Consider the following 16,590-nt stretch of genomic DNA (forward strand, 5'->3'; position numbering starts at 1 on the left):
CTGCGAATTCATCTACTGAAAGCCACCAATAAAACAAAATTTAGTTTCTAAATATCGTTTTTCAATGTTTAAATAAATGGCTATATTTATAATAATATCATATTGAGATCGCTTTCAATGTAAATCAAAAAACCCACTTTGTTTCATGTCTCTATCATAAACAGAACAAAAGTTATTGAATTTTGTCCAAGAAACAGGCATTTCGGAGCACTGTGCGCCTCCGAAAAGATTGTATTGTATTCACATAAATTCAATGGAAATAGTTTCATACTTTTTAGTACGTTTTTTCGAAGTCGGTTTAACTTTTCTTTATAAAATTTTGTTATTTCACACTTTTCAGTGGAACGAGCAGAATTTGTAGAACACCGTACGATGTTTTTTCGGTCTTATTGGTTATTTGCAATAAAAACCGCAAAGAATGAAAGAATGGAAAATTTATTTTCAAGGGGCCAATCGGGAGACATACCCTACAAAATGCAAAAGGTTTCGTTCCGATTGGTCCATCCATCTCGGCGTAATCGGCGAACATACATAGAAAAAAAGCGAGAAGAAAAGAAAAAAGAGGCGCATACAGATCGATCCTTTCTCGAAGTCGGTTAAAAAATGAACATAGACAAAAGTTGATGATTTTTCAGCCAAGAAAATTTGATTATACTATTGTTTGGTGTACAAACGAACAACGTAAGTATAATCAAGGACAGCTCGATCAATCAGATACAACAATGAGCAGTCCAACATCTTTTGTCATGAATTTGTTTGAAGGAACAGGTGAAAGGGAAATCCAATAGGTGATTCTCCATTCGTGTGAGCAAATTTCATTTGAACGATCGTATTATGAAGAAGGCAGAGCCTCTGGCTAACTGATTCAAAAAGGGACTCGCGAAATAATCTCATAAATCGTCGGGAGCAGCGTTTCGTTTAAGAGCGTTAGGAAGGGAGGGATAGGTGGATGTGCTGCGAAAAGAAAATGGAAAAAAGAGCATATTGCTGAGAGATTACCCCAGGAGTTTCTTCCGCGTCAAGTTCCCGGGGCACAGGCACAGGTACAGGCACAGGCACAGTCCCGCGTTCTCGTATTTTTCACCGGTGCGACTCGGATAATCCATTACGCACCGTTTTGGAAGTCTCTTTAAATATTCTTCCCTCGTGGGCTCCCGCTCGGCCGCGGAGGCGTGCAAGACGAGTAACTTAAATAAGCGTACTCGAAAAGCTTAATCTTGCCATTCATGCGCCGATGAATACCCTGCAATAAACGCGTTTCTGCAGCGACATTCCACGGCAGTTAGAAATACAAGTTCCGCGACAGCAATTTCGCTTTTCCGCGGGAACTCTTGATCGTCGGTTTCCATCGCATTGTCGCCGTTCCGCGGGCTAACAATGAGACGCGTCACGATTTATTTTTCACCCCCGTCTCGTCGCGTCCAAGCCCGGGGAAAAATTGAAAGTGCCTCTTAGGCGGCGCTTTTAATCAGCGTTCCGTGAATTAAAGACCCATTGAATATTCCCCGAACGTTTCCTTGTTGCGAAAAATGGATTCTCCGTCTCGGCGAAATTCTTCGTTAATTCTGCACAAGTCTTCAGCACGTGCGTCAGCTATCATCAGCGTCGCAATCGCGTCAACATATCTTTTTTTTTCAAGATAAAAAGAGTCGAACGAATCGAATCTTTTGTGATTTTCGATATTGTTTAGACAGAGGCATACTAAAGGACATTCTTAGGAGGCTGATAAGTAGGGATAGGATCAAGTACTTCGCAAACAGGTTCGAACTTTGATTGATTGAATTCGAACTCTCTATAAGTACTTCGAAAAACAGAAATAGTACTCCTAGGTATACTCGAACCTATGCCGGACAGTTTCGAACCTTTTACAAGTACTTTAAACTACTAAACGGGAATAATACTTGCAAGTATATTCGAATCTTGGTCGAACAGATTCGAAACTTTTCGGAATATCGTACCGGAAATTCTCTGATTTTTCTAATCATTATTTTTTTCTCCTTTAAAATCAATTATATTGTCCTCTGATGCATAATTTAATTTAACATGTATGCACAACTATAATTGCATAATCTATCGGAAATATTATTCTTAAATAGTTACGAATTTAATCAAGAAAGTGCTTAAAACAGTTCTGATTTCCAAGACTCGAGTACTACTTGTGAAAGATTCGATTCCTTTCAACGTCGAAGTACTTATAAGTATCTTTTCGAAAGTTGTAAGTACTACTCATTCCGAGGTTCGATAACTACTTGTATACAATGAATACTTTTCAAATATAATCATTGAAACACTATTGCTTTTAAGTAGTAATCGAAACCCAGGAAATGAAACTTGGTTATTGAAATTGACTCGAATTCGTGAGTACATACAGTCGGTCACGAGAATATTCGGACACCACTATAATTTTGACTGTTATAGTCCGTACTTCATGAATTTATGCAATAAGAACAAAAAGAGGTTTCACGTATGTTACTATGCAGTGTGTAGTTAATAGTTAATAAACATAGGAGATATTTATTTACGATAAGTGTATCGTATTTACGATAAAATATTCGGATACTTGCTATACTTCTAAAGTTTCCAGGTTCCAGGATCTGACTGAAACAATGTTTGTAAACATATCATTCGTACTATGTACAGAGTATGTTAGAAATCGAATATTTGCCAGTCTTGCTCGAAATTTGTGCGAAATGGGTCGGAAAAGTAAGAACGCGTTGTTTGATATGCGACAATTAGTAATTTTTCATCGGGAAAAGGGGAAATCGATTCGCAAAATTGCAGATTTATTAAATATTAGTAAGAGCACGGTATATGGGATATTGTGCGACGTTACAAGAACGAAGATAGAATTGAATCTATCCCTCAAAACGGACGCAAATCGATCCTCCATACTCGTTATAAACGCTCCATAATTAGGAGAATCAAATGTGATCCTCGGATAAGTGCTCCAAAGTTAGCAGCTGTGAATTAAATAATGACCGTGGAATATCAGTGCATCCGGGAAACATAAGAAAAGTGTTACGATCAGACGGCTATAATGGAAGAATAGCTCGAAAAAAGCCGTACATTAACGCGAAGAACAGGATGAAGAGACTGAATTTTGCAAAAAAAACTATATTTCAGAGGAAAGTCAGTGGTGGGAAGACGTCATTTTCGCGGACGAGTCCGAATTTAATATTTATGGATGCAATGGAAGAATTAGGGTATAGCGAAAATCGAAAGAAGAATTAAATCCGAGACATTTGCAATCGACTGTGAAACACGGTGGTGGATCTGTGATGGTGTGGGGCTGTATTTCGGCCCATGGAGTAGGCGAATTAGTTTTTATCGACGACATCCTCGATAAAAATAGGTATCTGCACATTTTGCAAAACAATTTTTAAAAAAGTGCTGATAATATGGGACTTCAAAGTGGGATCAAATTTTATCAGGATAACGACCCAAAGCACAAATCGCGTATTGTGCACGAATTCTTATTCTACACTTGCAAGAATGTCTTCCACCCACCACCGCAATCGCCAGATTTGAATCCCATTGAAAATTTATGGGATGAATTAGATCTCCCAATTCGAACAACTCCCACAAACACAAAGGACAAACTAAAAAAACGTCTGCAAGAAGAATGGCTACGAAGTGGGCAAGATTATTTAAGAAGAATAATTTGTAATATGCCAACACGATTACGGCACGTCATAAAACATATGGGATATCCAAGAAAATATTAATTTATAAAAACAAAATTTATATATAGTGTTACATACTTAGTTTTGATAGTGTCCGAATATTTTCGTGACATGAAAATGAGCGTACTTTCCATTTTTCTTTTATTATTTATGTAATCACTTATCGTAAATAAATATCTCCTATGTTTATTAACTATTAACTACACACTGCATAGTAACATACGTGAAACCTCTTTTTCTTCTTATTGCATAAATTTATGAAGTACGGACTATAATAGTCAAAACTATAGTGGTGTCCGAATATTCTCGTGACCGACTGTATTGAACTTGATCCCATCTCTACTGATAAGCATTAATGGATTAAATAATGTAATAAGTCGTACCTCCCGCTGCTGCACTCTCACATCCCTGAAAGTTGTTTACTGCCCCCGAACATGAACGAGCATTAGATTGTAATATCCCCGTTGATCGATATCGCGGAATGGTAATAATAGAGTTCTAGCATCCACGAGGAAGGTTGAAAATCCGGTACATGGCTTGTTGGCTTCTTAGATTTAAGCTTCGACGCTTAAGTGCTGCAGAAACGGAGGAGAATGACACTTCGCCGATGAAATTGCTCGATCATGAACAACATCGAGCATCAGATTTGCTGATATCAGCCGATATCCGCTGGTCAACGAAAATTTCCGATTTTGACCATAGTTTCAAGTGCTGTTTACAAGTGCATAAAAAAATCGTGCAGATAATTTTTCGTTCAAAAATCGACGTACCCGTATGGCTAGACGAAGAATCGATCGAGCAGGTTTTCGAATAAAAAAAGTAACATGTAATGCTCCCATTGATCGGCGTTGATTCATCACCAATCGCACAAAACGTTTTCCCCCTCACACCAATGCACACTACACTTGAGACTATTTGTTCGTGGGATGAGATATCATGCAAGCTGCATCGGACGAGAATTGAGTGCACAATATTGAGATATGTTATGCCGTCGTAAGTAATATAGCGAGGTCGACGACCATGTCGCGTTTTTATAATCGTCGTCGTGTTGTTTTTCCTTTGTTTAGCGCGTCGCGGGATTCTTGCGAACGCGAGGCATGCCCTGATGCATGAGAAATGACGATGAGAAAGAACACGAGGTTGCATGAGCATGTTTTTGAATAAGCATTGATCTAGATGAATAAGGGAAATGGATTTGATCACTGTTAGAACTTAGAACAGAGGCTCCGTATGATATATAACCGATAGCGATCGTGAACAGGCTATGTTCACATGCGACATTATTAAAATGATTACCTCTACGAAAATTGAAGATTAAGAATTTGGTGATCTATGTACAAGCGAAATAGAAAATGTTCATTATTTCACAGTTGTTTGTGGACTGCGGAACTTTATGCACTCCCCGAAACTTTTACACTACTTTTTGTTCTTCCAAATCGAATTTTAATTGACTTGCATAATCTCCCGCTGTCTAGTTGCGTGTATTACTCTGATTCCGGTTAATTAGCGCAGCGTAATCCCTTCTGCTGATTTAATTGACCCAGACTGAGCGTAATTAAGCTTGCAAATAGCAGAGAAAAAATAAAGTACGCCGGTGAACGAGGGATCTGGAACAATGAGGAAAGTTCATATGGAAATTCGAATTCTCGGGAACTATTTACCAATTTTGTTGCTTTGTCAACTTAAATTTGACTTTCTGTGTTGTATTTGCGAAGGAAAATTGATCTGGTAGTGAGACTCACCGTTTACTACGAAGACGAACCTTTAGGAGGAATGTATACAGTCTGTCGAGTACAAAAATGGCGACAACTCGGGAAGAAACTGAAAGAGGAAAGATATTTGCATGAACTTTTCTCATTTCCCGCGTTCGCCGCTGCAATAGGTTCCAAACATTACGGTACACCCGGTACGTTTAAAACTAACTGCTGATCTTTATGCGACTTCCCAGTCTGCAAAACCGTTGAATAAAAATGAAAATAAGGGGAAAATTTTCACTTGATCCATTTAATAAAAATCGGAGCAAGAACAAGATTCCTTTTCGACTGATATAGCATCAGTGATAAATGCATAAAAATCCGCAGTCTCTCTAGTTATAAGATTCGAGCGAGCCCTTTCTGCAACATGTTCAACTGCAGCAGAGCACAATGATGCGTCTCTGAAAAAAAAGGTCGAGAGAACAATGGACGCGGAATAGGGAAATAAAAAATGGCAACGTGGAGGAAGTTCATTCAGCTCGGGAACTTGGACAGAACCAATTTGAATGAGCGCGCTGAAAGAATCGCGAAAAATGTTCGGTTAGACCCGGTGATTATTGAAATGAGAATAAAAATGTTTGATAAACGTTTCCGCGCGAATCAGATGTATCTAACGAAGTTATATGTGTAGTGGTGTGTTATATTTTCCGACAGCAAACGCTCGGAACGTCAGCTGCTCAATTGAATGCACAGTTGAGCACGTCTGCTGAGAGATTGACGTGCTCGCTCGAAAATCACAAACCGCTCTGCTATTTATCGGTAGCAGTTTTCGATTTAGTTGTTGATGCGCGCCGTTTTCGATCAGTACGGAAAAATGAAATTTAATCTCTCATAACCGAGAGACGCGCAACGTTTCCTCTTGTGATTATTGAACATGTTTATTCGTTTTAATTAGCTTCGGGGAATTTAATTCGACATTTTCTTAAAAATAATGCAATTCTCGAAGAACTGCCTACACTTAAACCGTGTTAAAAACTGATCGTACGACAATAAATTTCGGCTCATTTTATGATTAAAAGCCGTAATCGATCGTTCATTTTATTATAAGATGTAGTGGGCTAGAAATTAGAAAGACGACAACCTGTACAGTGTTTCGAAAGTAGATAAAATATTATTAATAAAATAAATATGTACGCAAGCTGCATTAATGATTGCCATCGGTCAAGTTATGGTGATGAACGTGTCGTGCCCGCGCAAATGGCGTAGAAGCATTACCTCGGCAGCGACCGGGAACAATTAACTGCACTCGAGCATCAAAGTGCAGAAAGCGCACTCGGCGAGTGTGAGATTGTTCGAGAAACGATGAAAAACTACGCGGCCGCGTTGATTATTGCAAAATCTTAAAACAGAATTCTGAATTCGCTGGTAAGAGACTGCGAGATCTCGGCCCCATTGTTTATCGCCTATTATTAGCATACCCATTGCTCCACTTATGCGCGAGCTTTAAAGGGATCCGAGGCCTTATTATTCAATTCTTCGTCGTTCCTCTTTATTTAAATAGAAGCAAAGTAATTACTTTCTTTGATGAAAGATTCTCTTACTTTACCGAACAAAGGTGGCTGGTATTACGTTGAATCGGAATAATGTATTTCGCAATTTAATACAAGTGCGATCTTCTATTTCGCGCGTGGAAAGACAAATTAATTTTTTCGTAAAACATATTCGTTGAATTCTCTGATCATATTTCGCAAAACGCACACACGGTTCAGTTAATAAAGTATCCTAACAATGGAATACCCGTGAACGCCCGAATGAAAATATAAATTTTTACAAATTCACGATTGAATAACCGCGACTTCGATCGGAACAAATTTTTAATTAAGAAATCAGACTCTGGCCGGCGTGCGAAGTACGAAAAATTTGTAAAGATTAAACGAAATATATTTCGTTGCGTGTGCGTGCACCGTGGTTCGCAAACAACGGAACAGTTTCAATATAAAGCGATGATTTAAACGGCTATTTACATTAAAAGTCGGTTCATAACTGCAGCGGAAAGTCGTTAAATTACAGGCCAGCGAGAACGTTAAACAGTTAATCAAACCTGAAAAATGAGGCACGTCAGCGGCAAAGATTCGCGCGTTATATACGGCGAAATTTCAGCTCGTTTAGCTCGTGACACAAATTACGTCGAAAAGTCAGGAAGATTAAGTTAAGCCTTTACCCGGAGGAATATGCATGCATCAGAGTAAACAGTTCAAAATTCATATCTTCCCGCCGCACACGCCGGGATGTAATTTGTACGGTGGCGCGAAGCATTCGATGATACTGTAACCGGTAATCACATCTGTAAATTTCGGTCGAAACGGAACGTAGCAGAAAATTTGCGAGATCGGTGTAATTTTATATAAAAAACATATTTGTACCAAAATGCTTTGATTTACAGAGAATGCCCCCCCCCCCCACAGCATCTTCTATTCATAAATATTTATCAACTACGATGTTGTGACTGTTATACGATGGCACATAAATCTTGCCGAGTGCGACAACATTTTTCGGGGGGACGATCCTATAATCTCTCTGCAAACCTCTAGCAGATCAGCAGTCGTAACTCAATACGAATATCGCGTCGTACAGCTGGAATTATAATTTAGAACGCTCTACCTAAATGCCATTGAAACTAGCTGACCCAAATTGTTAAGAATTCTAAATGCAGATTCAAAACAGTTCAATAATGTAAATGAGCAGGAAAGAGTGGAATACATTAAAGCAAGAACGAATTAAAAAATTATACAGCGTCTTGCTGCGCACAAGAGATCTCATTAAAAATATTACCATACCGTTTAAGGAAATACTTCCTTTGCATAAGGTAATTAAAATTCGTTACCGTTGTATTGTAAGGCCCTTGTAAGCACGATTCGATTCTGTCTACGATGCGTCGCGTCAGAGACGCGTACACGCAATTCTTTTATTCACGAAACGTACAGCAAATTTTGCATCATTACGAGAATGTTGAGAGACGATAAGGACGTGCTTATTCTATATAATTATACAGAGAAATATTGATTGCAGAATGTTTATAGCTGCAAGAGAATGATCAGAAGATAATAGAAACGAGAGATATGTATTTCGTTTCCACGATGTCTTTAAAGATGATAATTTATATTGTTTATTTTGTATGGAATACACAGGGATAATTGTAATCGATGTAGAAGATGTAATATACAACAGTACAACCCACAGAAAAAGATCTCATCCAACAATAGAATGTGTAGTTCGCAAAAAAATATAGATCGATGGAAGGAATCCAGATATTTCTGTAAAAATTGATCCGTCACATTATGCATTTTACCGTGCTTCGGAGTATTCCATACAAAATAAACAATACAAACTTTAATTGTGTCAAATAATTATATTATAAATAATTATATATTATATAAATATTTCATATTTTCAATATTTAGTACTTATATTAGATTTTTCCAAGAAACTACGCTACAGAAAAGGCACGGAATGAAATAACGACATGAATTAAATGATCTGATATCAATATAACACGTTACCGACCGGTGATTATTGCATAATATTGAAAAATCTATGGTACATGGCTAAACACTTTCTAATGGAACCTTCAATAGCAACAGCAGTTTTCATTGTAAACTAACAGGCCACCCTCAATAACGTCATCTAATAGTTTCATTTGAGATTGCAATGTAAAAGAAAATTTCTTTGCTTTGTTTGGTACAGCACAATTATTGAAAATCCTATTAATAGGCTTCCGGTAGGTAAAGTGTTAATTATAAAAAATCACGTCCTCCTCGTCACTCGACATCTTTGTTTGCTTTTCGTAACTGAAGTGAAATTTGCTCTAGTCTTCGTGTGTAGACGATTGCGACATCGTACGCTGATCATAATGACGAGTGCATGTAGCGACGATGACGCTTCGTGGACAGACGTCAATTCTTTTACATTGGTCGCAGCACTGAAGCGTACAGCAATCGGTATTTTGTCGCGTACGCGTCTCTGACGCGAAGCATCGTGGACAGAAGGCCTTACTGCGTATTAAATTGATTATCAGCGACAAATGTTTATCAAAGGATCAATTTTTAAAATTCATTTCGGCGGTCCACGCAAATGTTAACGAAATCCGATATTGTCCACGATTTTCTTAGGGAAATCCTTCCGGTGGCAGGAATGTCGAGCGAATTTCGAATTTCTCTGGAACACACATCGGGGTGTTGGAACGATCGTAGGGAGGAAAAAATCAAACTTCCAATCATCCGCGAACCGACCGGAACACGTTTCCTTCGAACGCACGTTCGCCGGGTCGGTCGGCCGGCAACGCCGAATGAAAAAATAATTCCTCTCGTCACGAACCAGACGAGCTGTCTGTTGCGCATCACGCGCGCGGATTAGTTAAACGATCCGCGTGTATAAACGCGGGGCCCGGCCCGGCCGGCTCGCGGCGCGGTGCGGTGCGGCGCGGTTGAGTGCGTTTCACTGTACCAGGCTACGAGCCGTGCGATAATAAATTCTAACGTTCAAAGTTGTCGTCGGGTTCGCGGCCGCGAAAACCGGCAAACAAAAGGCGCGGAATAATGGCTGCTCGGCGTGCACCTGGAACCTCGGGGCCGTAAAGCCACCGCTAACAGGAAAGGGAGCATCAAACGAGGCTGAAAGAAATCCTCCCCCGAAGAAAAACTGCAGACACAACAGACGTTAGATGAGCCAGAGAGATGGCTGGGTGACCGGTGGACTTTTGCTCCCTCGGGTAATTACCGTAGCACCTCAATTACCCAAATTCGACTCCTCCATTTGACGAAATTGATAAATTGCAGTTTCTCGGTCGAAATTATCTTTGTGGATTATTTTTTAATTTTTTCAGAAAATCGAAAGTTTATAAAATGGATTATTTGCCGCGGCACCGCTGCACAGCACCGTGAAACTTTTAATTAGCGAGCTTATCCATTTATCCGCGTGCTCCGTCGAAGAGAACAGCTGTGCCTTACTGTCGAAAATGGGCAAGATAAAAAGTGGAAGGGAAAGAAACATCGACGAAGAATGTACAAGTGGGCTGTCAAGCTGTGCGAAATAAGAAGAACGGCGCGGCGCGGCGCGGGGCCAGCGGCCCGGGAGGGTGGCGAAGGGGCACGCTGCCGCAAGAAAGAGGGTCGAAAACGGGGCGAACGAGAAGATGGCGGGAAATAAACGAGGTGTGGTAGACTGGACCGAGGCTCCTGATCCCACAATGCACCACAATAGACCGCCGACGATGGTTTTGCATATGAAAGAGGGCCGAGAATAGAGACCGCGAGAGATAGGTGCACGTAGTATGATATTATATCTGACTAGGGTTCCGCGCTGCCACCCTCTCGCTTCTCCTCCTCCTCCCCCCGTCCCCCACTTATTTCTCTCTTCTTCATCTTTCCCGGCAAGGTCTATCGCCGTCTTTCTACGGCTTCGTCGACCTTACCCTCGCCGAGGCTATTTTTCTCCCCGGGTTTCTGTTTTCCTGACCTGTGTTTCCCTTTATCCTCCTCCGAGAAGCACACCCTCCACCTACTCCTCTTCTTTTTCCCTCATCCTCTTTTTCCCCGTCTTGCTCGTGAAGCTACGAGACGGTCGGGGCCGATCGTAAGTTGAAAATGCGTAAGGGAAACTGCATTAGACGAGGGGGCGTCTTTCGCTCGAGATAAACTCGTTTCCATAGTGCCGCGACCCTTTAAGTCGTAGCTCTCATTGTGCTGCAAATTTGCGATCTCTTGCGGGGACACGAGCCGCCACGGATTATAGCGGCAGGACCCCACCACCGAGAGACCCTGAGGAAGAGTTTCACCGGTGAGAGCTGATCCACCGACGCGACGCGACGCGACGCGCGGTGTTTTCGAACGAGGAAAGGGTTTTCCTACAGTGGATTAGGTAAAGATCGTTTCGCCAGTCAAGAATCTATGAATATTTCGAGCCACTCGAGCAGGTTGCCGAGTCGACGACGGACGGGAGACGGGATTCGCCCTTTTTCTTTCATCGGATCTTCGGATTCAGGGTATCTGTATGTGTGCCGCGGGATTCGGGATATATTTTCGTTCGAGCAGAAGAGAAAATAAATGGAATCAATTATTTCTTGCTATTTACATTAGTATGATCACATTCGAAACACTGTACAGGGTAAATAGAAGATTAGAGAACTTGAAAATATTCAGACAAACATGGAGATTAAGCTTTGATCTTAAAACATTGACCAGTTGTATCTAGAATGTCAAAGATATCAGAGCTCTAGAATTTAACGAAGAACGTTTCTGGAGATTATCGCATAACGATTTATTCTATGAAGCTGGAAAGTATCATTATACTATTTCATCGTCAATTCAAATTCGACTAAAAATATAACTATCTAATAGAACATTGCAGTCTATGGTAAACAAAGTCCCGAAATAATTTGAAACCAAGTGACGGAAAGCAAATTTTTCAGAGATCCAGACGGGTCGAAAGAACATAATATACGCCAAGAAAGAATTCTGAAACGTAACCCTACTTTTACGGCCCCCTAGTCCTAAGTAACCCCATAAGAGGGCGCGATGACTCGACGAAGAATCCCCTAGCCGGCAGAGGTCGACTTTCGCTCGACGTTGTCAATTCCGAAGACACGGATCATTAATCATCATTCGACGAATCGGCCGGGATAAGAAAGGGGTGGCTCGTTGGAGCGTAGAAAGACTGGCAGGGACAGAAGAAGAGGAAGAGACAGAAAGAGAGGGAAAGGAGGGAAAGTGGCATAAATGTTTCAGAGTCGCGAGCATCTGTCGCGAGGAGACTTTTTCAGTTCTCGAGGAGAACTGGTTTTTTGGTGGGTCTCGAGGGGGAGGCGTTAGGGGACGAAGAGAAGGAAAAGGACGCCGCCAGAGGGGTAGGTGTCCGGGGGTGGGGGAAGGGGTTTACTATCCTCGTATAATGTATTATAAGTGGAGGCACTCACAGGGCCGTCAGTACCAAACACTCAAAGCCCTCCCCTGCCTCTCTCTCTCTCTTTCTCTCTCTCTCTTTCTCTCTCTCTCTCTCTCTCTCTCTCTCTCTTTCTCTCCCTTGGTTCTATCTAGCGGTTCGCGTCTCACCTCCCATCCTCGCAACCCTGTACACTCCGCTTTCGAGTTATCGATAAGAACCGCAGACCTCTTTTGTCGGTTGATAGATAGCCTTTCAAAGCGACGCGAGGTCAAATATTCGACATACCGCCGCGCGCCGGTTCAATTTCATGCCAATAATATCTATGCGAAATAAGGGCCGGAAGCTTCCCTCCGGAACCGCCATACGACCAGCTTTTTCGCGAAACTTCCACCAGCCACCCCTATACAATATTAAAATGTTACGGATCTTTATATACACTCCGCGACAAAACGATAAGACACCTCTAGATTTCCAATGTTTCTCAATAACAATGATGTGTACAAAGATTTTGTATATAGATCTGTATAGAGTATCCTCTGTTTAGTAACATACGAAGTAACTGGTATTATTTACGTTGTGTCTTAGTCTTACATAAGATAAGAGAGAGAGAGACAAAACGACAAGACATGGTGAAGAAGAATAGCGATTTAATTACACTGTCCAACACCAAATTTGCTCCACAATAACTGTTGGGTGGTTCTTATAGAGTTCTTTGCACTGATTATATTAATCTGCCCTTAATTTTTCTCTTAGATGCACAGTTTCTGAGAAACATGAATTTCAACAAAAAACGTATTTTTTCAACTTTAACGCGTTCGCTGCCCCGAGCGACATTTTCGAAAACGGTTCCACCAAATTGTTGTGTTTTATTTCATATCCTCAAAGCCAGATACCTTCAAAGAACATGAAAATACTCCGAGTTTGATCGTATGTGGCGTAGGTAAAACAAAAACGTTCTACGAATTAACTCGTAGCTGCCGCCTAAACACAAACTTCGACCTACGTGTTAAACAAATATTGTGATGTTATTATAAAAGATATTGAATTGTTCTTTGCAGCAAAAGATTCTGTAGACCTTCCCGAATACAGTGATATCCGATATTAATACATTATGAATGTTTAAACATGTTTAAACAATCATTAAAGACGGAGAGACACCACTTTGCACCAATTTTTGAGGATATTTTTGAATTTATCACAAAAAATAAGGGTCCAGCGGAAAATTGAACTATATCAACCGATAGAGCAGGCTTTTATCTTGAGAAATCACTCTTTGAAGTTTGCAACTTTGACGTTTCTTTCGAACCACAAAGCAAAATATTTTCGCCAGGCATAAATTGCCGCCAGTGGCGCGGTCTCAACATAAATTGGCCAGCTCATGTATACAAAATCTTTGTACACATCATTGGTATTGAGAAACATTGGAAATCTAGAGGTGTCTTATCGTTTTGTCGCGGAGTGTACAGTCCTTAGCATATTTTTAGGAAATAATAGTCTCCGGATCTCTCGTGCAAAACGAATATGCTTTGACGTCACACACACACACATTTCAAATTCGTGGTACAATCTGGACCAGAGTAAAGTTCATCAAAGCGTTTTAAAAGTAGGCTGAAATGAGCCTAGCACAATTAATTACACGGCACACCGAAGCGTGTGTGATTACCAACGGCCGCTACATTGGCTGCGCTCTAAACCGATAGTGACTATCTAGAAAGGGAATCGTTTCCTAGCCAATATTTGTCTGGACGGTTTTCTCTGTTATTAAACATATAAAAATTGGTTTCATAAATAATAGAAATTATGAAAAAAAATTGAGACAAAAAGGTACACTGTATAATGATACTTTCTCTGTTGAAAAAAGATGTCTCGTATATTTAATTTTTACAGAAGTTGGACAATTCAGACATTGTTCCTAATAATTGTTATTAATTTACTACTGCTTATTCGTACCAAAACGAATGCTATTAATTTTAGAGCTATGTGTCCGCTGAAGCATCAACCAGCGACTCCGTTGCCTTCTTCCATTTTTACCGAATAACAACCGCCGTGTTGCTTCAGAGTGGACATAGCTTAACAACGCCAGACGATCGAATATACAATACATCTTGCCAGGTATAGCGCGGATCATGTTCATCCTCGGTAAGTCGTTGCGTTGCGAGCGAAACACGGAAAGTCGTGATACCATAATCGTGCGTTGCCGTTGCTAGTTCTGACCTAGACCCCGATGAGCCGAGGGTCTAACGCGATTTAAGTTATCGATTAAGCTTTCGATTAAGACTAAGGCATCGGAGGCAAGCCAGTCTGCGCACATTGTTAACTTGTTAATGAGCGGAAGCGAAGGAGGGAGGCGGGCGATTGCGAAATTGAACTACGTTTTAAGAAATGGGTTTGTGAGGCCAGGTGGCGTGGATCAAAGCGGACACCAAGGCGGTCCTGGCGATCCAGGAGCACGTGATCACGAACAACGCGCGTTTATCAGTAACACACAGCGACTACAACACGTGGACGCTGAACATCCGCGGAGTACGCACGGAGGATCGAGGCATTTATATGTGTCAGGTCAACACGAATCCTATGAAGAAGCAGGTAAGGAAAAGAGACTATCTTTCGGAATGGCGGGCGCACAATAAAAAACCAAGAGAGAACAACAGGGAGAATACATACCCGGGAAAAGTGGAGAATCTTTTTACCCTAGATCCGGGTCAGATTTTTATTGTGCGCGATGCTTTCGCATGGAGGGCATTCATTTTAAAGCGAAATCCGTTCTGTGCCTGGAAGTATTTGTTTCCAGCGGCCCGTCGCTCTGTTGCTGCAGAGGAAGTTATGTTCAAAAATTTTCATTGAAATTTTCCATCGTCAGAAACACGACAACCTCCCCGCCGCTTGCCGCGCCGCGTCGGCGCCGTTGTTGTTCCCGTTCGTTTAAAATACGCTTGATGATTCGATCGTTTCAACGACCGCGAGAACAATATTTGTTTTATCTGCGCAGAACGCTGAGCCGTGAAATCGAATACATTGATACCGTGACAAAATTATCTTGATTGTTTTTTTTTCCGGTCGGTCCTTTCGATGGCAGAAACGCGATTTTTTCGTTCGATGCTGATAATACGGGCCCGGAAAAGATACTGCCTGGCATTCTGAATAATATATGAATTTGGTATTTAATGTGTAATTGCGGATTTTTACGATTTTACGATAAGAACGAGAACGTGAAATTTGAAGCAGTAAACAGATTAGAAGAATTTAGAAGAATTCCGACCACTTGCGATTTAAAAAGTGTTTTTAATTAGTAAACTAATCTTTCCAACTTCCCAAAAAGAGCCAGGTCGTATGATCCGCTATTGAAAAGGTTATCGTCCTTTTAAAAGTGTCAGAAATCTGGAAAAGGGGTCATTCCATGCCAAATCGATCACTCTTTGCAGGCACCATCGTTGATTTTGTTCTAAATGAAATGTGTCGTGGTCCATATTTCGTAGCGTACTTTACCAGCTCATTGTGCCAATTTTAACGATGCCATCTTTTTCAAGGGCTCATTTTAAAGGGGAAACATTCAAGGAATACCACCATATTTTTTTCAAAATTTAAATCACTGAGCCCCACCATCGGAAAAAACGTAAAAAAAAGAATTTGTTTAAATTTTTCGACGTTATAAAGTTGATTAGTCAGGGTTGAAAAAATTATTTTGTAATAGTCCAATCCTTTCTAAATAAAACAAAAAAAAAATGTAGCTCAATCGGACAAATAGTTCCTGAGATAAAAATTCGTAAGTGAGGCACGTTTTCGTCGAAATGGGCAAAAATTACAAACTTTGAAGGCCTGCCATTTCTAAAAAAAATTCGAAACCGGCAAAATGATGACTTAAACCCCCTCTAATTTCACATGGACTACTACATATTTCATTTAGAACAAAATCGAGGATGGTGCCTGCAAAAAGTGATCGATTTGGCGTGGCATGACCCTGTTATAAGTAGACTGCGGATCTTTATGCATTTATAACAAAATTGTGTAGATGAAATTTAAAATTTAAAATTGGAATATTTTAAAAATTGAAGATGTCGATATATGATTTTTCCTCTATTAAAATAATTAAGGGAACAAATAACATGGAATTTGGTTTCTATTTTTTGCAATCGATGCAGACAATTTTTATTTTGCATAAAGATCCGCAGTCTAGTTATAAGTGATCAAAATGAATTTCTCTCAACGATAACGTTTACCAACAAGAGAAAAAATGTTCGGTTACTTATAATTCTTGTTTGTAACCAATCCGATTT

The 16,590-nt window shown here is 40.4% G+C and overlaps 1 protein-coding gene across 5 annotated transcripts in view; it reads left to right on the top strand.

Annotated features, from left to right (window-relative positions):
- The window catches only part of LOC143210084 (lachesin), a 292,319-nt gene that overhangs the window by 213,526 nt on the left and 62,203 nt on the right, over nucleotides 1-16,590 (top strand). For all 5 annotated transcript variants that reach the window (XR_013009184.1, XM_076426569.1, XM_076426567.1 and 2 more), the window contains one exon: nucleotides 14,717-14,902. Coding sequence is in view for 4 of the 5 variants with exons in the window: in XM_076426569.1 (XP_076282684.1) it covers nucleotides 14,717-14,902 (186 nt within the window). In the remaining variant the exon portion in view is untranslated. The remainder of the gene's footprint in view (nucleotides 1-14,716; nucleotides 14,903-16,590) is intronic.

The sequence above is a fragment of the Lasioglossum baleicum genome, chromosome 6 (assembly GCF_051020765.1).
Source record: "Lasioglossum baleicum chromosome 6, iyLasBale1, whole genome shotgun sequence".
In the NCBI taxonomy this organism is placed as follows: Eukaryota; Metazoa; Arthropoda; class Insecta; order Hymenoptera; family Halictidae; genus Lasioglossum; species Lasioglossum baleicum.